Consider the following 17,632-nt stretch of genomic DNA (forward strand, 5'->3'; position numbering starts at 1 on the left):
CTCTCCACTGTGGACCGCAACCATCTCAGTCCAGCTGTCAAACAGAGCGGCAACTTCAGCTTCCCCGGAAAATGTGTACTTTTTATTCATATAACTTCATTTGCTCCTTATTATTCAGGTTAGGATCGGGTACGGTTTGGCTGCTGGTTGGTGGAGTTATTTCCTGTCAATGTTGTGGATCTCATTTAAATAATAGTTTTTGCCTGATCGAGGTCCCTAGACACAGAAAACCTGGATCAACGCTTCTGATGTCACTGACCCGGCTTCACCCAGTGAAGCTATTTATCTGAAGAGGAATATATTGTGTTCGCTGCAGGCCAAACTGCTTTTTTACATGGGGAATTTTTAAACCATCACACCAAACCCTGCTTTTCTGCTCTTTGAGCCAGCACAAGTTTAGGCACGTCAGTCACTGTTCCAAATGATCACTTCATTTTTTTTCTCTACAAAATACAACTACATCTGCTTGAGCATTATGTTAATTTGAATGGATGGCTAATTATTTGCAGCAGACAAACAGGGTCCTCTAAAGTCATGTTTTGTTGCAGCGTCTCCTAGAAACCCTGGCAATAGCTAGGCTCCTAGCACTTTAGTTAGTCAGCCTTCTCCAGGGATAATTGCCGGTTGCCATCATTCATGATAGAACTTGTCTGACAATACATGATTTATGCACGATAGATAACTTTTGGATTTTCCCTGTCTGGTTATCGTTTGAATAAAAATCCATTAACAGGCTTACTTGGGTATGTTACACCATTAAAAGGAATTACCAGCCCAGTTTCACCATCTGGTCCAACCATGTGACACGAATAGAGGACTCCTAACCAAGCCCCTGTGGATTGGGTGATTGTGCATGACCTCAGCCATGTGGATGAAATACAACACACACAGGCCTTAGGGTTGAAATGACAGTCCATTTTATTGTTACAGAACACAGCAGGCTACAGCAACCAGCTCCTCCTATCATCCGTCTCCTTAGTAACAGCAGACCAATAAAATCCCTCCTCCCCAACCCTCCCCACCCCCCCCCCCCCCCCCCAACGCCGCCCCCTCCCCCTTGATCCATAAAACGGCCACTCTCCTCCACCTAGGTCAGCTACACTCCCTTTGGAACAGAGAAGACATCCTGGTGCCCACCTTTAAAGCAAGAAAAAATAGCTTGATATTTGGACCATGATTTCCAATTCATGATTATTTTTTTTTATACAAAAGCTACACAATGTTACACTTTGTCTTCTGAATACAATTCAACTGATTAATTTCCTTAGTGTTAGTGGACGCCATTTAAAAACGTGAACGGAAAAACGAAAACCTTTTACTTGGATTGAGCATCAGCACTAGAAAAACTCAACACTACCAGATTTTAAGATACAAAGTACTGCAAAAAACAAGAGGATTATAATAAGAAATGATCTTAAAGCAAGCTTGAATCAGTACCATTACAGACAAAAACAAAAAGGAAAATCAGAATAAAATGGTAAACAAAGTAAAAAGAAAAAGAAAAAAATACATAAAAGGGTTCTTTTTAAAATTGAGCTCCATCTCTTCGTCATGTCAGGATTTTCAGTGAGCCCACCGCTTGGGCTGAGAAACCAGAACCGCACTTCACATCTAGTTTGTCCCCGTTGAGTTGCGGCTGGGCAACTCCTTGTCTTGTCTTCGAGTCGAGTCATCTTCAGGCACTTTCTGAAACCCCGCCTCCTCCGTATGGGCAAATTACAATGCAGGTTCATCCAGATCACATGATACAGCTGAGAGAAAACACAAGACATGCTTTAGTCAAATATTCCCCACACACACACACGCATAGATTACAGTACGACGATTTGAAGGGATGGTATTCTACTTCCTGGCATTGTGCCGTCTGGCTGATTTGAAAAGACAAATTGGCTTGCTAATAGGATTGAAGGTCTGCAAAATGGCCCATTATAAGTGGATAAAACCATCCTTTAGTAGTCACTTGACACTTCACTTGAGCTGCATCTCTTGGACAAGTGATTAAAGAAGAAACCATCACAAAATGCCAGGTAGAAGCCCTCGTCAAGTCAAGATTAAAATCACAGCACACCACACCACTCCAGTCCAATTAGTATCCAACCAAGCAGGCCTCCCTTCCACCGAAGTGTGACCCCATCTCCCCGTGGGGGGTCTCACCTAGTAGAAAGTGTTGTAATGGTGGTCCGCGTGGCGTACTGTCTACAGGTCCGTGTCGAACCAGGCCAGCTGGTTGGAGTCACCAGGGGGCAGGCCGTCCATCAGGTCCTGGGCGTGGCCCAGGTCGGGCAGACCCTCCACCGGGGCGTAGTCCTGGCCCGGGTGGTGCCCCCCGGCCAGCTCGTGCTCCATCATGGGCTCCAGGCCCATCGTGTCGCCGCCGTAGCCCCCCGTGTGGAAGGAGCGGTAGCTGGGGTCTGGGATAGGGGGGGGCGCATGGTGGATGGATGTATGGAGGAGGAGTGGGGTGGGTGGAGGAAGAGTGGGGTGGATGGATGGGTGGAGGAGTGGGGGTGGAGGAGTGGGGGTGGATGGATGGGTGGAGGAGTGGGGGTGGAGGAGTGGGGGTGGATGGATGGGTGGAGGAGGAGTAGGGTGGGTGGATGGAGGCGGTGGGGTGGATGGAGGCGGTGGGGTGGGTGTAGGAGGCGAGGGGAAGCAGAGCACTTTGTTAGAAGCAGGTTAACACCAAGCTGCCACATGGTAGTACGATCAAAGCTACACAGCAAAAAAAACAAAAACACACTGCAACCCTGTCTCTCTGCCCTGCTGCAGCAGAAGCCGACCACACGGAACGGGGGGGTGGTCACGGTCCGGTTCTGCTGGGCAGGACGGAGGGAGAGCGATGGGCTAGACACCCTCCAGAGTGGTGGTGGTTAAGCCTTCGGAGGGAGGCGCTCACTCAAGCGAGGCGGACGTGATTGGACTCACCTTCTTGTCTGTATCCCAGAGGTTCGCCCTGGGCACCGATGTCCAGGCCCAGATCTCCGGTCTTCACCCAGAGAAAGGAGGCAGAGATGAGAGTTTAGAACAGAGCCAACCTCTGGGTTCTTCGGAAAGTCAGCCAATTAATGCCAAAGGTTATTGTTGTGGAAAATACTGCGGGTGCACTAATCTTACTAATTTGTGGAGGATAAAAGTAGTCTGCTGCAGGGTATTTTACAGTCACAATAAACTATACGATAAACCCATAAATGTTGCAATATAAATATACATTTTTTGATTACCTAAATTTTACCTAGCCAGGCTGCAACTATAAACCGCTTTTTATTGCAATACAATTTTATTAAACTCTGAAGGCTCCCAAAAAGTCCAGGTGAGCAAGTTGACCAACAGCCAGACTACTGACTCAGCATCTGAGCTGGGAGGGTTGCGAGTGTTCTGATTGGGTGAAGCACGTCAGGGGGCGGGCCCATACCTCATTCCAGGCCATGGGTTCTGTTCTGAACAGGGAGCTGGTGAGCTCTACGGAGAGCCTCTTCTTGTAGTCCTGGGGCTTGTCCTCCGACATGCGGAACAGCACTGCTGCAGCGTAGGTGGCTGGAGAGAAACACGGGGAGACGGCGGGTTAGCATCCTCATGGCGACTCCTGTTGGGTGGGCTGGAAGGACTGCCGTGTACGAGGGAACGGAACCGGGGACGGACCTCCGGGCACGATTTAAGCGCGCCGACGAGGTATTCATCAAGATTTAGTCAAAATCCTGATGAGGAGCACTAACGAGGTATTCATGATTTTGTCCAAATCCTGATGAATAACTTTAAAACAGGCGATGGCTTAAGCCGTTGAGGCTAGTGCAGCCGAGTTACAGGGGAGGAAATGCGACACGTTTTCCTAAACAATAAACATATCCGTCCCCCTGTAATCGAGACGTGGCGTCACGTCGGACCGGACGCCCACGCGTCTGCCGGGTTCAATTTGAAGGCGGGGGCCGCTCCCAGACTCTTAAACGCCACTTCCCCGTCTCCCTCCCCTAGGTGGTGGAGGGGCGTGTTGTCGTGTGGTGTGCAGGCTGCTCACCGACGCCCTCGTTGCGGCTGTGCAGCAGCTCCGTGAGCGGGGCGGTGGCTCCCTCGGCCTCGATGGCCTCGGCCGCCTCCTTGTCCTGGGCCAGCTCACACAGCACGCCGGCCGCCACGCGCTGGATGTTCTCGATGGGCGAGTACAGCAGCTGGAGGGACCGGGGGGGGGGGCAACGGGGAGGAGGGTCAGGTCAGGGGATGGGCTTAGTAAAGCCAGTTTTCCTCACTATAGGAACGGATATTTGCCTTCAAATAAAATGATATATATATACACACATTTGCATAACTGAGTCCCTTGTCATTCTCCCAAACAATTCCTTTCAAAGGCTATTGGAATTGAATAAACTATTGCTTCAACGCCACAAGTCTACTAATGTGCTTTCAATACAAATGGCAGAAGTGGGGGTTTAGTTGTAATAGCCATGAATAACAGAATAGGGGAATGCACTTTCCATTTAAAATATACAAAAATCCTAATCAAGAGTGCATTCAAACCAGCAGTGTGATGGCGTGTCGTTGCATCTGACGATGCCCCCCCCTCTTACCTGTACGAAGAGTGGAATGGTGTTGAGTCCTCTGATGACTATTCTGTTGTGGACGTCCCTGGCCAGGATGTGGAGCGCTCCTGTGCAGCCCTCCACAATCTCCTCCATACGCACTCCCTCCTGATGACACACACAGGATGTACTGGTTCAGCAATGCAGCACCCAGACGCTGCGCTACATACTTTACATGCTTCACATGCTTTTCATGACTAAAGTAAGCATGTCGCGCTGCAGGAAAATTGGTAGTTGGAAAAATTCAAAAAAGGCAAAATTCTGTCCGGAAATAAAACTAAGACTCAATAGTAACAGTTCCACAGCCATCATACCAACATGAGCATATAACTAGGCTAGTTTACCTGCTTGGCGGTGCAAAAAAAAATAAAAAAAATCGCTGCATGAGCACTCACAACGCAGAGACAACCATGAGTTTGTCTGAATAGCTACTGTACAGACTTCAGTCTATACTATGGAAAACCATCATGTTCCCTCCCATCTTTATGAACCAGTAGGAACTGGAGCTTCAAGTGAAAGTGGCTGTGATGTCCTCTCGGTTATCACCACAAATCCGTCGTTACATGTACACCTTCGTGCCACGTCTCAATATCTCCAGTGCAGTCCACCCGTCAGTCTATAAGCTATGCCACCATCTGTATGGTAGATTCACAAAGAGGCGATTCGGTGTGCTGGGTGTGCTCACCACAAACTGTTGCTGCGTGCCCCCCATGCTGGTGCGTCTCTGTGTGTCCTGGTGCGCCCTCACCAGCAGTTGGACCAGTCGGGGGATGGCTCCCTGCTCCCTCAGGGGGGCGTGGTTGGCGGGGCACAGCGCCAGGTTACGGATCAGACCCACCGTGGCCTAGGGAGGAGACAAACGCACGCACACACGTCAAAAATCTAACCGATAAGATACACACATGCTGTAATACACTCACTACATCATTGATTGTCACCCGATCGTAAAGTAACAGCATTTTCATGTTTGCTGAAGGGAAAGCAGGCCAGTATATCTCACTCATTCTTCAGTCAGTTCAGTCTGTGTGGAACAAGATTTAAGTAGAACACCAGCTATTGGATTGCAAGCCATTTGCAAACACAACTGTGCCACAGTGCTTACGGATGCCCTCACTTTGCAATGCAAAGCACAGCTCACTGTTTAAATTGGACGGCAGTCCAGTTATGTATAGCAGGTCCACAACATCAGCAGTACAATTGACCAAATAAATACATACAGCACCCCCAGTTTGTAAACGATCCTCAAGGAGGTAAAACCCCCCATTTGTACTTCCAACGGAAACCCGTCACCCATCAACGCTATAATGCCACAAAATAATCCACTTTTATTAACCTCGTCCGTGATTAGGCGTGACAAGCCAACAGAATAGACACTGTATGCAAAACTGATCCTACCACGGGGCTAAACAATGAGGCCTGAAAATTCCAGATAAGATAGGATAATTGCTTTCCAGGTAGTGGCGAAAATTAAGCTGTGAAATGGTTTTGCAGCAGATAATTCTAATGCAGAGACAATCCATTTAATTTCAGTTGGAACCAACATTCATATAAACTAGTGTCAATATACACGCTTCCAGATAGGAAATGGTGGTTTGGCCCTGCCTCTAACGATAAGACTTCATTGAACCCCAGACCGGAAATGAGAGGGGGGGGGGGGGGGGGGGTTTGACGGTGGCTCCGTGTATCCTGGCGCCGCTGCGTACCTTGATCAGGGGCCAGTGTGAGGGGGGGTGCAGTAGCTTCACCACCACCGGCAGGCCGTAGTGCAGCCGGACGGCGTTCTGGGCCATCTCGGCGTCCTGGTGCCGAGACGTCAGGTGGCGCAGGGCGCAGATGGCCGGCTCTGTGATGTCTTCCCGGTCGCCGGCGCGGAGCACCGTACGCACCAGCGCCTCGATCCCGCCCACCTAACCGACACGGGACAGTTTTCATTAAGTCGGGTAGATCAGATTCAAACTTTTTTTTTTTTTCCTCTTTTCTCAGCTTCTCTACAGTCCCGACGATATTAAAAAAAAAAAGTGTTATTCTGGGCTGCGAGCGAGCACGTACCTGGCAGACCATCATCTTGTTCTTGTAGTTGTTGCACGTGAGGTTGGACAGGATGCCGGCGGCGCAGGTCACCACGTTGATGTCGTCGCTGCCTAGCAACTGGACGAGGGTCCCGAGGAGGCCCTCCATGCCCTCCTGAGGGGGTGAGTCGGAGGATTAGCACACCGGGCACACGGTTTGGACGTGCGCGGCTGACAGGGATGTCAGCCGGTGCACATCAGGTTCACATGAAGCTCTGAGGTTTATATTTAGGATTCCTTGTCACAGATGCAGACATGACACTCCGGGATTAGGAGACTGGTGCATTGTGAAAATAGTGGGTTTGAAAATAACACATCATCCTTTCATTTTGTCGGTTTAATACAGAGAAGCTGTGGCTCGTGGGACAAATTAAGGGAATCAAATTTGAGAAAGGGTTATTTAACCTGTTTGGTGGCAGCGTCTGACAAGTTCCTGAGAGTCCAGAGGCAGTTCTGGACGAGTCTCTGGCTGGGGTCTGTCAGGTGTAGACCCAGGGCCTGCATACCGCCTGAAGAGTCACAAACAGCAGTGCACATGATCAGCAGTGTTTAGAAATATTTTCCTCTTCAAATCTGATTCTATTTTGAGTCATTTGCTGAAAGCTTTGCATTTTTACAAAACAAAAGTGTTTATACGTCAAAAAAAAAATGTGTTTTTGAAAAGTACAATATATAGGCTTTCCACTTTGAAATGGAAAGCCGTACCCTGGTTCAACCTAAATCAAAAAACAGTCTGAGCTAAATGTCCGCCAAACGTACCGGCTTCCACAATGGCGGGCTTATTGCTGGAGCAGACAGACAGCACTTTGAGCACTCTGCTTGTGGTCCACAGCAGCTTCTCGTAAGTGTAGGTCCTCATGATGTTGACCAGAGCCTGAGGCCCACCACTGGCCAGGATTATCAACTAGAAGGGAGAGAAGAGAGAGTGGTCTTGTGAGTAGCCAGTCCAACCTAATTAACCATTTACTGCTACAATCTCAGCTCAACCCCACCGTCTCTCCCCACTGAGGGCTGTACCTTGCTCTCCTGGTTCCCGTAGGCCAGGATCTGGAGACAGTCGGTGGTGATGGCCAGGAATTTGACGTTGGTCTTGTTGAGGAGAGCCACCATTTTCTGGAGCCCGCCGGCCAAGCGCACGGCCATCTTGGCTCCCTCCTGGTGCAGGAGCAGGTTGTGGAGGGTGGTGATGGCGTAGAACAGCACAGAGTCCACTGGGGAGCTGGACGACAAAACGCACAGGTTCATTACCTTGTTGTGCCCTGCTTCCTACAAAGGGCTGTCTGTAACTCGAGGAGTTGTGGATCAACAGCATGGTCATAAGTCCTGAATCAATCCTTTTCCCCTAACGTAATTTGGCTGATCTTCCAAGTAATTCTGTGCAAGTTGCCCGTGGCATAGCCTCAATAAAAATCAGGCCAGTCTTCAGAAAGTCGACAAATTGAAGCCATCGGTAAAGTTATATTTATGAAAAACAATTTGAGAGTTAAGATCAGGGATAAAGGGAATTGCGTCAGACAAGAAAAGTCACCACTCCAGAAAACAAGTGGTGCGATTATACAAGTATAAGTCCTAGTTGCAAGTCACAGCAGGCAACTCAAAATATGCTTCCAGTCGGCGTCACTCTCACTCCCAAGACGTTGTTCCCATTTATATGGTGTACTGCCTGATAGGTACTGCGGAAAGTGGGCATTATCAAGCCACTTGATCGAATACCTGATGTGTTGGAAAATGACAGAAATTACATCTCAACAAGCCTGCACTCTACCCAAACCACAACAACCGGGAACAAAAAAACAACGTAATTGTTGACGCTTTTGGTACAACCATTTAAAATGTTTTGGCATCACGACTAATTTGGACCCTTACCCCAGCATCTTGACGAGCGCGGGTATGCCCCCGGATTTGAAGATGGCCAACAGGCCCTCTCTGTGGTGGGACAGGTTGTGCAGTGTGCCGGCAGTGCAGCGCGCCGTCTCCACGTCGTTGGTGTTCTGCATGGTCCGCACGATGGCCGACACCATCTGGGGCGAGCGCATGATGGCGTGGCGCGACGCCTCCTTCTTGGACAGCTGGTGGACCATCACGGCCGCTTTGTTCACCACGACCTGCGCGTCAGGGGAGGGTCAGGCTCAACGTCAGTGAAAGGAAGGCCGTGTTTGATTAGAAAAGGAACCGACCATATCATGGACATCATAGTACATGAAGACTAGGGATGGGATCTGCGATTTTTGAGTACGATAAATGTCAAACTACTACAATTTTCTGTTTCTTCTTTTGTGTGAAGAAACGGTTTAGTTTAACATTGCAATTCGGGTTCCACAGATCCGATGTTTTTTTAATGAACAGAATCAAACATGATTTAAATTGACTGCAGGCAAATACACTCCACTACCCCCTGTAGGATGGTACAATAAACTAGCTTCCACAAGGACAAAACTAGGCCTGAACGATTTGGGGAAATAATCAAAGAGATTATTTCAAACCATTTTGCGATTGCGATTTAGTATGCGATTTTTCTTTTTTAAAGTTCCTTATGTTCTGTATTCTTCACTAAGCTAAGCAATAAATCATTCTATAGTATGACCAACACAACATTGGAAGCAGTCAACATATAAACTGCTCTTTCCTTCAGGCCAGGCCTATGTGTGAATTGATGCATGAATTGATATTATAACATCTTCATTTGACTATTGAATTATTAAAGAAAGATGAATACAAATCTAAATACCCAAAGATCGTTCAGCCCTAGACAACACTGGGGTCTCCGTCTCTACGACCCTCCCTCCCGGCCGTACGTACCTGGTCCTCGTCGTTGAGCAGCTTGGTGAGCTCGGGGATGGCGCGGGTGGCCAGCTCGGCGTCGTCCTGGTAGTTGATCAGGTTGACCACGGCATGCTTCAGCATCTGCGAGGGCTCGGCTAGCCTCTGGACGTTGGTGGGGTGGGCGCCGTCATACTGGGTGGAGGGGATCTGCATGCCCTCCTCCAGGGTCTCTGGGAACATGGCGGCCCGGACCCTCTGGGCACGCGTCATGGCGTACTGTCCATCCAGGTCTGGGGGGGGGGGGGGGGCAGAGAACAGCGGTGAGGCATTTTGTGAGGAGGAGACCGCAGTTGGCATGCACAGAGAGGGTAATGAACGGTTCATGAAGGGCAATGAGCGATGCATGGTGCAATATTGATTGTGCTGTCAGGACTATTCACAAAGGGTTATTGTGGTATTCATGCAGACACCTTTTTAGAATTCGGTTGACAGGCAGAAACGCGCTCCCTCACCTTGTACTTGGTCCTGGGAGAAGTTCTGGTTGAAGCCCTGCTCCCAGTCGTAGAGGACCTGGTTGTCAACGTCCTCCTCCTCCGGGTTGCCCTTACCGCTGAGGGAGGGGGCCGTGGTGGTGGCACCAGAGTGGATGCCTGAGTCCAGGTAGGACTGCTGCTGCCAGTGGCTAACTGCCGCCTTGCGGTCTGGCTCCATGGCCATGTCCAGCTCCATCAGATCAGCTGAGGAACACAAGGATAGTCAAGCAACCGTAATCAAAAGCCGCTATTGGCCCAAAATCAAACGGCAACAATCAGCAAAAACAAGGGGGCTTTGGCTTTCCCGATCACTTGATGTATGCAAAAGTAGCAAGTGGCAATCAATCTATTGCTGTAAGCAAATTCCCAGTAACCTGACTATTCTTGTCGGAGTAAACCCTTTGAATCCATAGCTTTAAACCCTCGTCTTAAGCTATTCTTCTGACCAGCCGTAGAGGGCCATGTGTTTCAAAATACATCCGGGTCGGAAATGGTACATGGAGAGACTATAGATCGCATATACTACTGAGCTTCTAGGTTTCCAATAAGCAAAACCCTTGTCTCAATAATTAATCATAAAAACAGACTTTCATCTTACTCCATTGATTTTCTCTACGTGTAAAGTATGTTTTATGTGCACTCAAAGACTAAACCTGGGATCAATATAAAATGGTACAGTCCTGTAGCCTGAGACTGCATTCATCTTACAACTACAACAAAAGAAGACCTTTCTGCTGCACCACTGCAGTGCTAGTCCATGCGGACAGGCTTTCTGACGGCAGGAGAACAGAGGGGTGAGTGAGGGTGCACGGACAGTGAATCAGACCAACAGAGAGATAGGAGACAGCGGAGAATGATGCACTTACCCTGGGAAGCCATGTTTCTTTCTTAAGCCACAGCCTGCACAGCTTCCTGATCTGCAAGACACAAACACAGCAGGACAACACGGTCAGTCCACCCTCGGTCACACATCAGGGGATACCAGGACCACCGCCTTGATTACCATCGGAGACTGCATACAGTGAAGACCTCCTTAAGGGACTAGGATAAAAAAACTATAATTATATTAAGCAACTATAGCCAGGGGATGGTGATACGGCAGAAGATACAGGAGAGTGAAACCATGTGAAAAAATGTTGCACACTTTATTAACATGGCAATATGTGGGTATTTAGTTTAACATATCTTCTTGTAACGGGACTATAAAACTATGACAATATGATGCCTATGAAAGAGTGTCTGAAACTGTTGGGCTGTGGCAAGTGAAAGCAGAGAGTCACCAAACAAAAGTGTGTGGCAAGATGCTGTTTGCATCATTAAAATGTATAAAAAATATACAACATCGGAAGGTTTTCTGCAGGGTTTTAAGAAGCAGTATGGAGAGGAAGGGGGTGGGGGGCGAAGTTACTTTCCACTCTTCCTTGTTTCTTCCTGCCTGCCCCCCCCCACACCACCTCCATTCCTTAAACCACAGAAGAAGCAGCACTGCATACACAAAGCAACCATTAAGGAGGTCGCAGCTAGCTAGCCAAGCACCAGAGAAGGGAGGGTGGGGCTGGTGGGGGTGGGGTCATGGGTGGAGGAATGGAAGGGTGGGGGATGGGGGGGGGATGGTGAGGGGCAAAAACATTCCAGCACTGGCTTTGAAGCTCAAGCCACAAGCTCACTCTGCGGGAAAGTAAACACTATCATGGCTACAGCAGGAGAGGGAATTAGTTTAGAGGAAGACTGCATTTCCAATGCATGCTCTGAAGCCGCCCCACTGCAATTACAAGGACAGAGGCTTCAGGCACACACACACAACATTAAAATTGGGATAATACCACAGGGCTAATGCAGAAATGACTGACCATGCAAACCCAGACGCCCAGACTTTCTGATGACTAAAGTGGCTCACTGTCTACCTGGAGGTGGAGAGGCCTGGACGATGGTAGTCAAATAAAAGACTAAAGGGGTTGATGTTTAACAGCTGTTTGCTATTGTTGTCATTATGAATGCACACCCACACTAAATATGGTTGTGATTCAACTTAAAAAAGTGGAAATGTTTCAGGCAGCGAATCCACTATATCACTAACTTGGTCATAACGTTTCGGAAAAAGTTGCTCTAAATGCTCCATTTTGTTGTGAGTTCATGAAGTGGCCCAACCTCACTAGAGGCATGCGACCTTGTGAGGCATTTAAGTGAAGCTATAACTGCCGAGCGGGGGGGGGGGGTTAGCGACCTGGCTATAGAGTCAGTTCAGCCTCCCACGCCACAGCCTTTCGTTGCACAACACTGTACTGCTGCTAGGGGTTAACTGGCCCTGTCTTTAGGGCAACAGGTCGCCTCTGCCCCAGCCCTCCCCCCTTCCACTGCCAGCCAAATGCTTGCATCACCACATTCAGGTACTATTGTTTTTTTTTCTTCACGTGAAAGTACATGCATGTTAAAGCATGGCAGAAAAGAGGCTTAGCCTAGTTCTGCGGAATTGAGCGGATGACGTGGATTTTGCACTCTATTTGCGCAACGGCAAAAACGCATTACATAAATCATTTGTCATCTACTAAATTGTTTCAATTTAACTTTCAGTTTGACTCACGCTGATAAGCGTCAACGGCAGAACGGTCTGATAAAGTGACAAATGTCGTAGAGAACAGTCATAAAAAAATATAAAGCTGCCAACTGTAGCTGCCACCCTGAGAACCAAGACAACTCAAGACTCAACACAAACTTCCAGATCAGCCTTGATAAGAACATAACGCTACCTGGCTGGCTGGGTCCCTGGGACTTCAGTGAGGAATTACAAACATGATGTCTCCAAGCCACTTGTTAGGTGTGTATATGGACCACTTGCACACAGCCCAAAGAGAATAATGACCGCAGCGAGCCAGTAGTGACTCAAGGCCCAGCCGTGAGCACATTAGCAGCCAGCTGGAGGTGATAGCCAGTCATTTGCCTTCCCCCCCCAACCCCTAGTATCCTAAGGCTCGCCCTTTTGAGAATTCACAGAAGTAGTGGGGATAGTTGAAACTGAGGTATGAGGCAGAGTATCACCCCCCACCTCTCATTCCCGCACACCCACATGCCACTGACTCCGACTGAGTCATAAAAAAAAAAAAATACAAAGTCTTGAGTCAACTGCCAGAGCTGACCACAAACATGCCAAACAAAATGAAGCGCTCACACGCTATGCCTATGGAGCCTGCCCTCATGCAACCTAGCCAGGAGCTAAATGAGAGCCATGTGTGTGACTGAAAGCCAGTCTACACGGAACGGCATGCTGGTCCTAAAGAATGTGCGGCCGATGGAGTTTTTTTTGTTGTGTTCATGAGTGAACAAGCGATGTGAAGCATTGCGATCCAAGCTGTTGGACACGGCTTATCCGGAGTTCCATCACCTACTGAAACATGCCTACTGGACGAGCAGCCGAACCACAACAACGTGCTCATTGAGCGAGGTCTTTAAACCCCAATACAGTCGGGCCATATGTAAATACAGATAAATTACCACACACACAAAATGCAAACCACTTGAGAATACCTGGCTCGCGGTCATTACCCTTAGAATGGGGGAGTAGAGGTGCAATGCTTGAAGGTGATTTCCACAAAGCCACATCATGGCTTGGCAGCAACAATAAGGGCTCAGCAACCACTCAATTTTGATGGGCACACGGTTTGAGCTCATAGCTGGTTGCATTTGAATAGTCTCATTGGGTACTTTATGTTGCAAAGTATACATGCATAGGAAGGTATAGCCAAGTAAATCACTTGTTAAGTTGCATATGGCTAGCGTTCTATTCTCATTGAACAGAGCTTATCAAAAACCCTACAAAAAGGTGTGACCTTCTGCAATGAGTTTTTCAAAAGTAATTTTGATGTGTCCAATATGCGACAAGTATTTTTATGCGTCAATATAATCCAAATTTAATTATAGCTAGTTACATTATGTGAAATGATTCTGTAAAAACAAAATTAGACCGTATATGAGGTATCCTTATTTTAAAGTTTCAGCCTGCACGTCACCACTGAATGAAAAGTAAACCCTTTCCATTAGCAATGGAAAGAGTTTAAACAACATCCTTAGCCCTGCTTGGGTAGGTCTGCAATATAAGGTTTCAATATATAGGTTGGGTGCATTTTTTAGACTGTTCATTCTAATAAAAAGCGTCGTTTTAATGACGAGCGTTTTGATCAAAAAAATATTTGATACCGCACAACGAAGGAACGAATATTTAATGTTAGAACAAATAAGTCAACAGTGAAGTTCCAATATATATTTTCTTACATATAGTGGATCGATTAAAACCAAATTCTCAGCCATAATCACATCCTTAATATCAAAGCCCAATTCAAGTTGGGTGGTGAGATGTGTAGCCTACACTGAAGACCCAGTCAAGCTCAGCGAAAAGCCAATCCGTTCCACGCCCGAGCTCGGAAATGCGGTCGCTTTACATAAAAGAAAGCCCAGCCGACAAGGTGTATGGTCGGCCAGGCGGACACCATCACGCAGTAGCTATGTGGCACAATGTGCAGGGTCAGCAGCGGTAACCGCTTGCTGACAATGCGCTGAAGCTCAACGCTCGCAGCTGCGGCGATGTTCAGCCGGCGCCTATACGGCACACATACACCGGAACCCGTCGCGTTATCCACCCGACTTAACATGCAGCCACCACACGTTAGGAGTTGCGTGAGCCACAAAAATGCATCCATTTTTGCAAAGGGTCAAAATAAAAATGGGAACAATAAATACAAACAAACAGGTTCCCGCCGTGTGCTGGGAACAGTACAAATTACACCGAGGTAGGTCCAATATATACATTTTCCAAAATACTGTACCCAATAGTGAGTATATGATGGGGTATAAAGGCGTCATGCATGACGGGGTAGCCTTGTGATTAAAAAAAATCAAGCCAACAGATGTGTTGTCACACTATTTACATTGTATCGTTTATGTAGCGTGTTGCGTCTCAGAGGGACACGCTACCCCCTCTACTACCGCCTTGTCGGTCTGGAGAGAGACAACACCTACGTTTCCGCTCTGCACCTCCGACCTCATAATCGGAAACGGCTCTAGATGTTTACGTAAATTAACTAGCACGTAGACGTCTACTTCCGTCCGTGGTCGTTCTGTTCACTTGGATCAAAATGGAAATTCCAGACTGTTAAACAGCGTGACAAATAAAGATAAGGTCATGCACATGGGGCCAATGACTGACTCAAAAGCAAACAAAAGATGACATTAAAACCTAGATAGTCATAGCAAAAGGCAAATCTGGATAAACCAGAAATGCAGATAAATAAATCTCCCAATTAAAAAAGGTCGTTGACACCAAGCGGGGTGTGTTGCAGCGCTGCGAGAGTTACATACGCCATTCAGTAAACAAGTAAATATGGCTAAATTTGAAATTAAAAGAACCTGGCATAATTATGGAACGAATTAATGTTGTAAAAAAAAACATTGTAGCTTTGAAAGTGAAATTGAAGTGATTCATAAACATATATTTCAGGAAATGTCACCAAACTGCGATATAACACTAAATTCGGGGCCATCTATGAATTCTTGCAGGGAGTAGGTTGTGAACACAGCTGCCGACCGCCTTCACTCCTGCTCTTAACACCACTGGACTCGGATTTCACATTGTGGCTCCGCCTCGTCTTCCTCCCGGAGCACCACGGTCGGGAGGAATTTGTCGGTCTTTGTTTAAAAAAGGACGAATGGCAAGGACTTTGGAATTAACTGATCCTTATCCTTCCATTTTCGCCTGTTATGATTAATGTTGTCAAAAAGCCCAACAATGCTCGGTCCTCCATGTCGACGGGGAAACGAGCGCCCACCAGAATATAGTTCTGTACCAAGCAAACTTCCACAAAACTCACTCAACGCGTGTCTTTTCCCCCCATCAACATATCAGTCTTTGCCACATTCATCTAAATAGCACAATATAACTTTCTTAAATAAGTTGAGCCCAAAACGGATGAAATCACCACTTTAAATAACGATCCAGGGCACCAACCTGACTATTACAACACAATAAACAACATGCAGTGATCGAGGGAGAAAACAAACCAGGAGTCTCTTTAGAAAGCGATATGAGCAGAGACCCCGAATCAGTTCTCACAAACGAGTTATTGTAAAGTCCACATGTGAACGGTGAGGAGGCTGATCCTAGTCAAGGGGTCGACACATCCAAATCTATTCCAATGAAACGGGCGTTTCTATACATCACCAAACCACAGTCACTTTATACACATGCACATGAATCAGAGCGCTTAATTGATAAGAAAATAGACATGTGAATAAAACGGGTAAATATAGTGTCTCTATCAGGTATTTAGTTTAATCCAACATTTCCTGGGAAATCAGCTGTTTCGCTAGCAGGCAGCATCCCCGGCCGCCCTAAACAACAGTCCATTTCTTGCGCTCAGCTACAACTCGACATGAACAGCACAAAATGTGTAAAATACAGGAGATAATGTGCTGAGGCCTACCGCTGTAGAGAATTACGAGTCCGTCCAATCGGATATGGAAGAATAAAACCAGCCTTGAATGGAAAAACGGGAACGTGAAACCAAAAGTCAAGGGAGCTCACATCTGCTCCCACAACGGCAAGCAAATGTTCCCTGGGTCAGCACAGGAGTATCTGAGCGCTTAAGATGGCGGCGGGTTTTTATAGACCGTACAACACCTTCCGTTGACAAATATCCTGCCACGAACCAGCGCAACATAGACACTATATTTTACAGTACTTGTTTTTACAGAATTTAAAATACAAAACATGTGTGCTATCCACTTAATTACATATATATATGTATATATAATATTTTACACGGGCTAATTCAATTAGAGCCCAATGGCTACAGCACGAGTAGGGCTACACAGATAAATGAAGTTCCGGCGGACTACAAACGGAAATCCGATTCCCACAAACCTGATCATGAATCCACCAGAAACCCACTTGTTTTATGTATTTCATTTTAAAAGATGAATTAACCAACACAATAAAGCTTGGTGGGTTTTCCCTTCAGGTGCACTTTTCACGGGACTCCATCTTCTGCATCATTTAGCCGTCTTCATCAGCAGTACTTCATTAGGCCACCAGATGAAATTATTTCTTACATTCTAAATTGCTTACATAATTCTGTGGTTGAGAGCCCTGTAGTTCAGAATACTCACATGGCACATTTTGTGACTTCTGCCACCTTTATTTGTAGTATTTTTTATTTGTACCATTGTATTTAAGAAAATGACTTTATTCCATTGAACTCTCAGAGTATCTTTATTGTGTGTATTTCTTTCTTTACTTACATTAATTTGACCAGCCATGCTACGCTTATATGCTATTTGACAACACCCTTTGTGTGGAGAAAAAAAAATAATTTCATTTTCAAATATCTCTTTCTTGCAAACAGGAAATCCTGGGAAAATGCTCATCATTTCACCATCACAACAACTATGAGCCAACTCCAGGAACACCCTCCCCCCATCTTACTCTGTGCTCGGTAAAAACGTCTACGTGCCTACGATCATACAGGTGAATACTGCAGTGACTCCAGCGTTGAGGGATGTTCACTAAACACAACATAGTGTGGTGCAGTGTGTCTCGCCATGCAGCTGTACTAAGTGACTTCATGGATTATGATTTGGCTGCGTGCCCTGGTTTTCACGTACCCTTGAAGCCTGATAGGAGACCCTAGGAGACCCTAGAACCGTATAG

The 17,632-nt window shown here is 47.0% G+C and overlaps 1 protein-coding gene across 2 annotated transcripts; it reads right to left on the minus strand.

The window, feature by feature from the left end:
* Positions 1-1,022: 1,022 nt before the first annotated feature.
* Positions 1,023-16,555, minus strand: ctnnb1 (catenin (cadherin-associated protein), beta 1). Of its 2 annotated transcripts, XM_084472095.1 has the most exons (17): positions 16,407-16,555; positions 10,803-10,853; positions 9,916-10,140; positions 9,440-9,693; positions 8,507-8,745; positions 7,658-7,859; positions 7,400-7,544; positions 7,046-7,149; positions 6,621-6,755; positions 6,275-6,478; positions 5,257-5,415; positions 4,560-4,679; positions 4,013-4,163; positions 3,413-3,534; positions 2,926-2,986; positions 2,155-2,411; positions 1,023-1,751 (listed from the first exon to the last, which is right to left on the minus strand). In XM_084472095.1, exons 2-16 carry the CDS (start codon positions 10,813-10,815, stop codon positions 2,197-2,199), a joined length of 2,349 nt encoding a protein of 782 aa, XP_084328221.1. In that variant the 5' UTR covers positions 10,816-10,853; positions 16,407-16,555; the 3' UTR covers positions 1,023-1,751; positions 2,155-2,196. The 2 variants fall into 2 exon arrangements, with proteins under 2 accessions (XP_084328221.1, XP_084328222.1); XM_084472096.1 differs by lacking the exon at positions 2,155-2,411.
* Positions 16,556-17,632: the final 1,077 nt, after the last annotated feature.

The sequence above is a fragment of the Micromesistius poutassou genome (genome assembly GCF_964030765.1).
Source record: "Micromesistius poutassou genome assembly, chromosome: 8".
Classification (NCBI taxonomy): domain Eukaryota; kingdom Metazoa; phylum Chordata; class Actinopteri; order Gadiformes; family Gadidae; genus Micromesistius; species Micromesistius poutassou.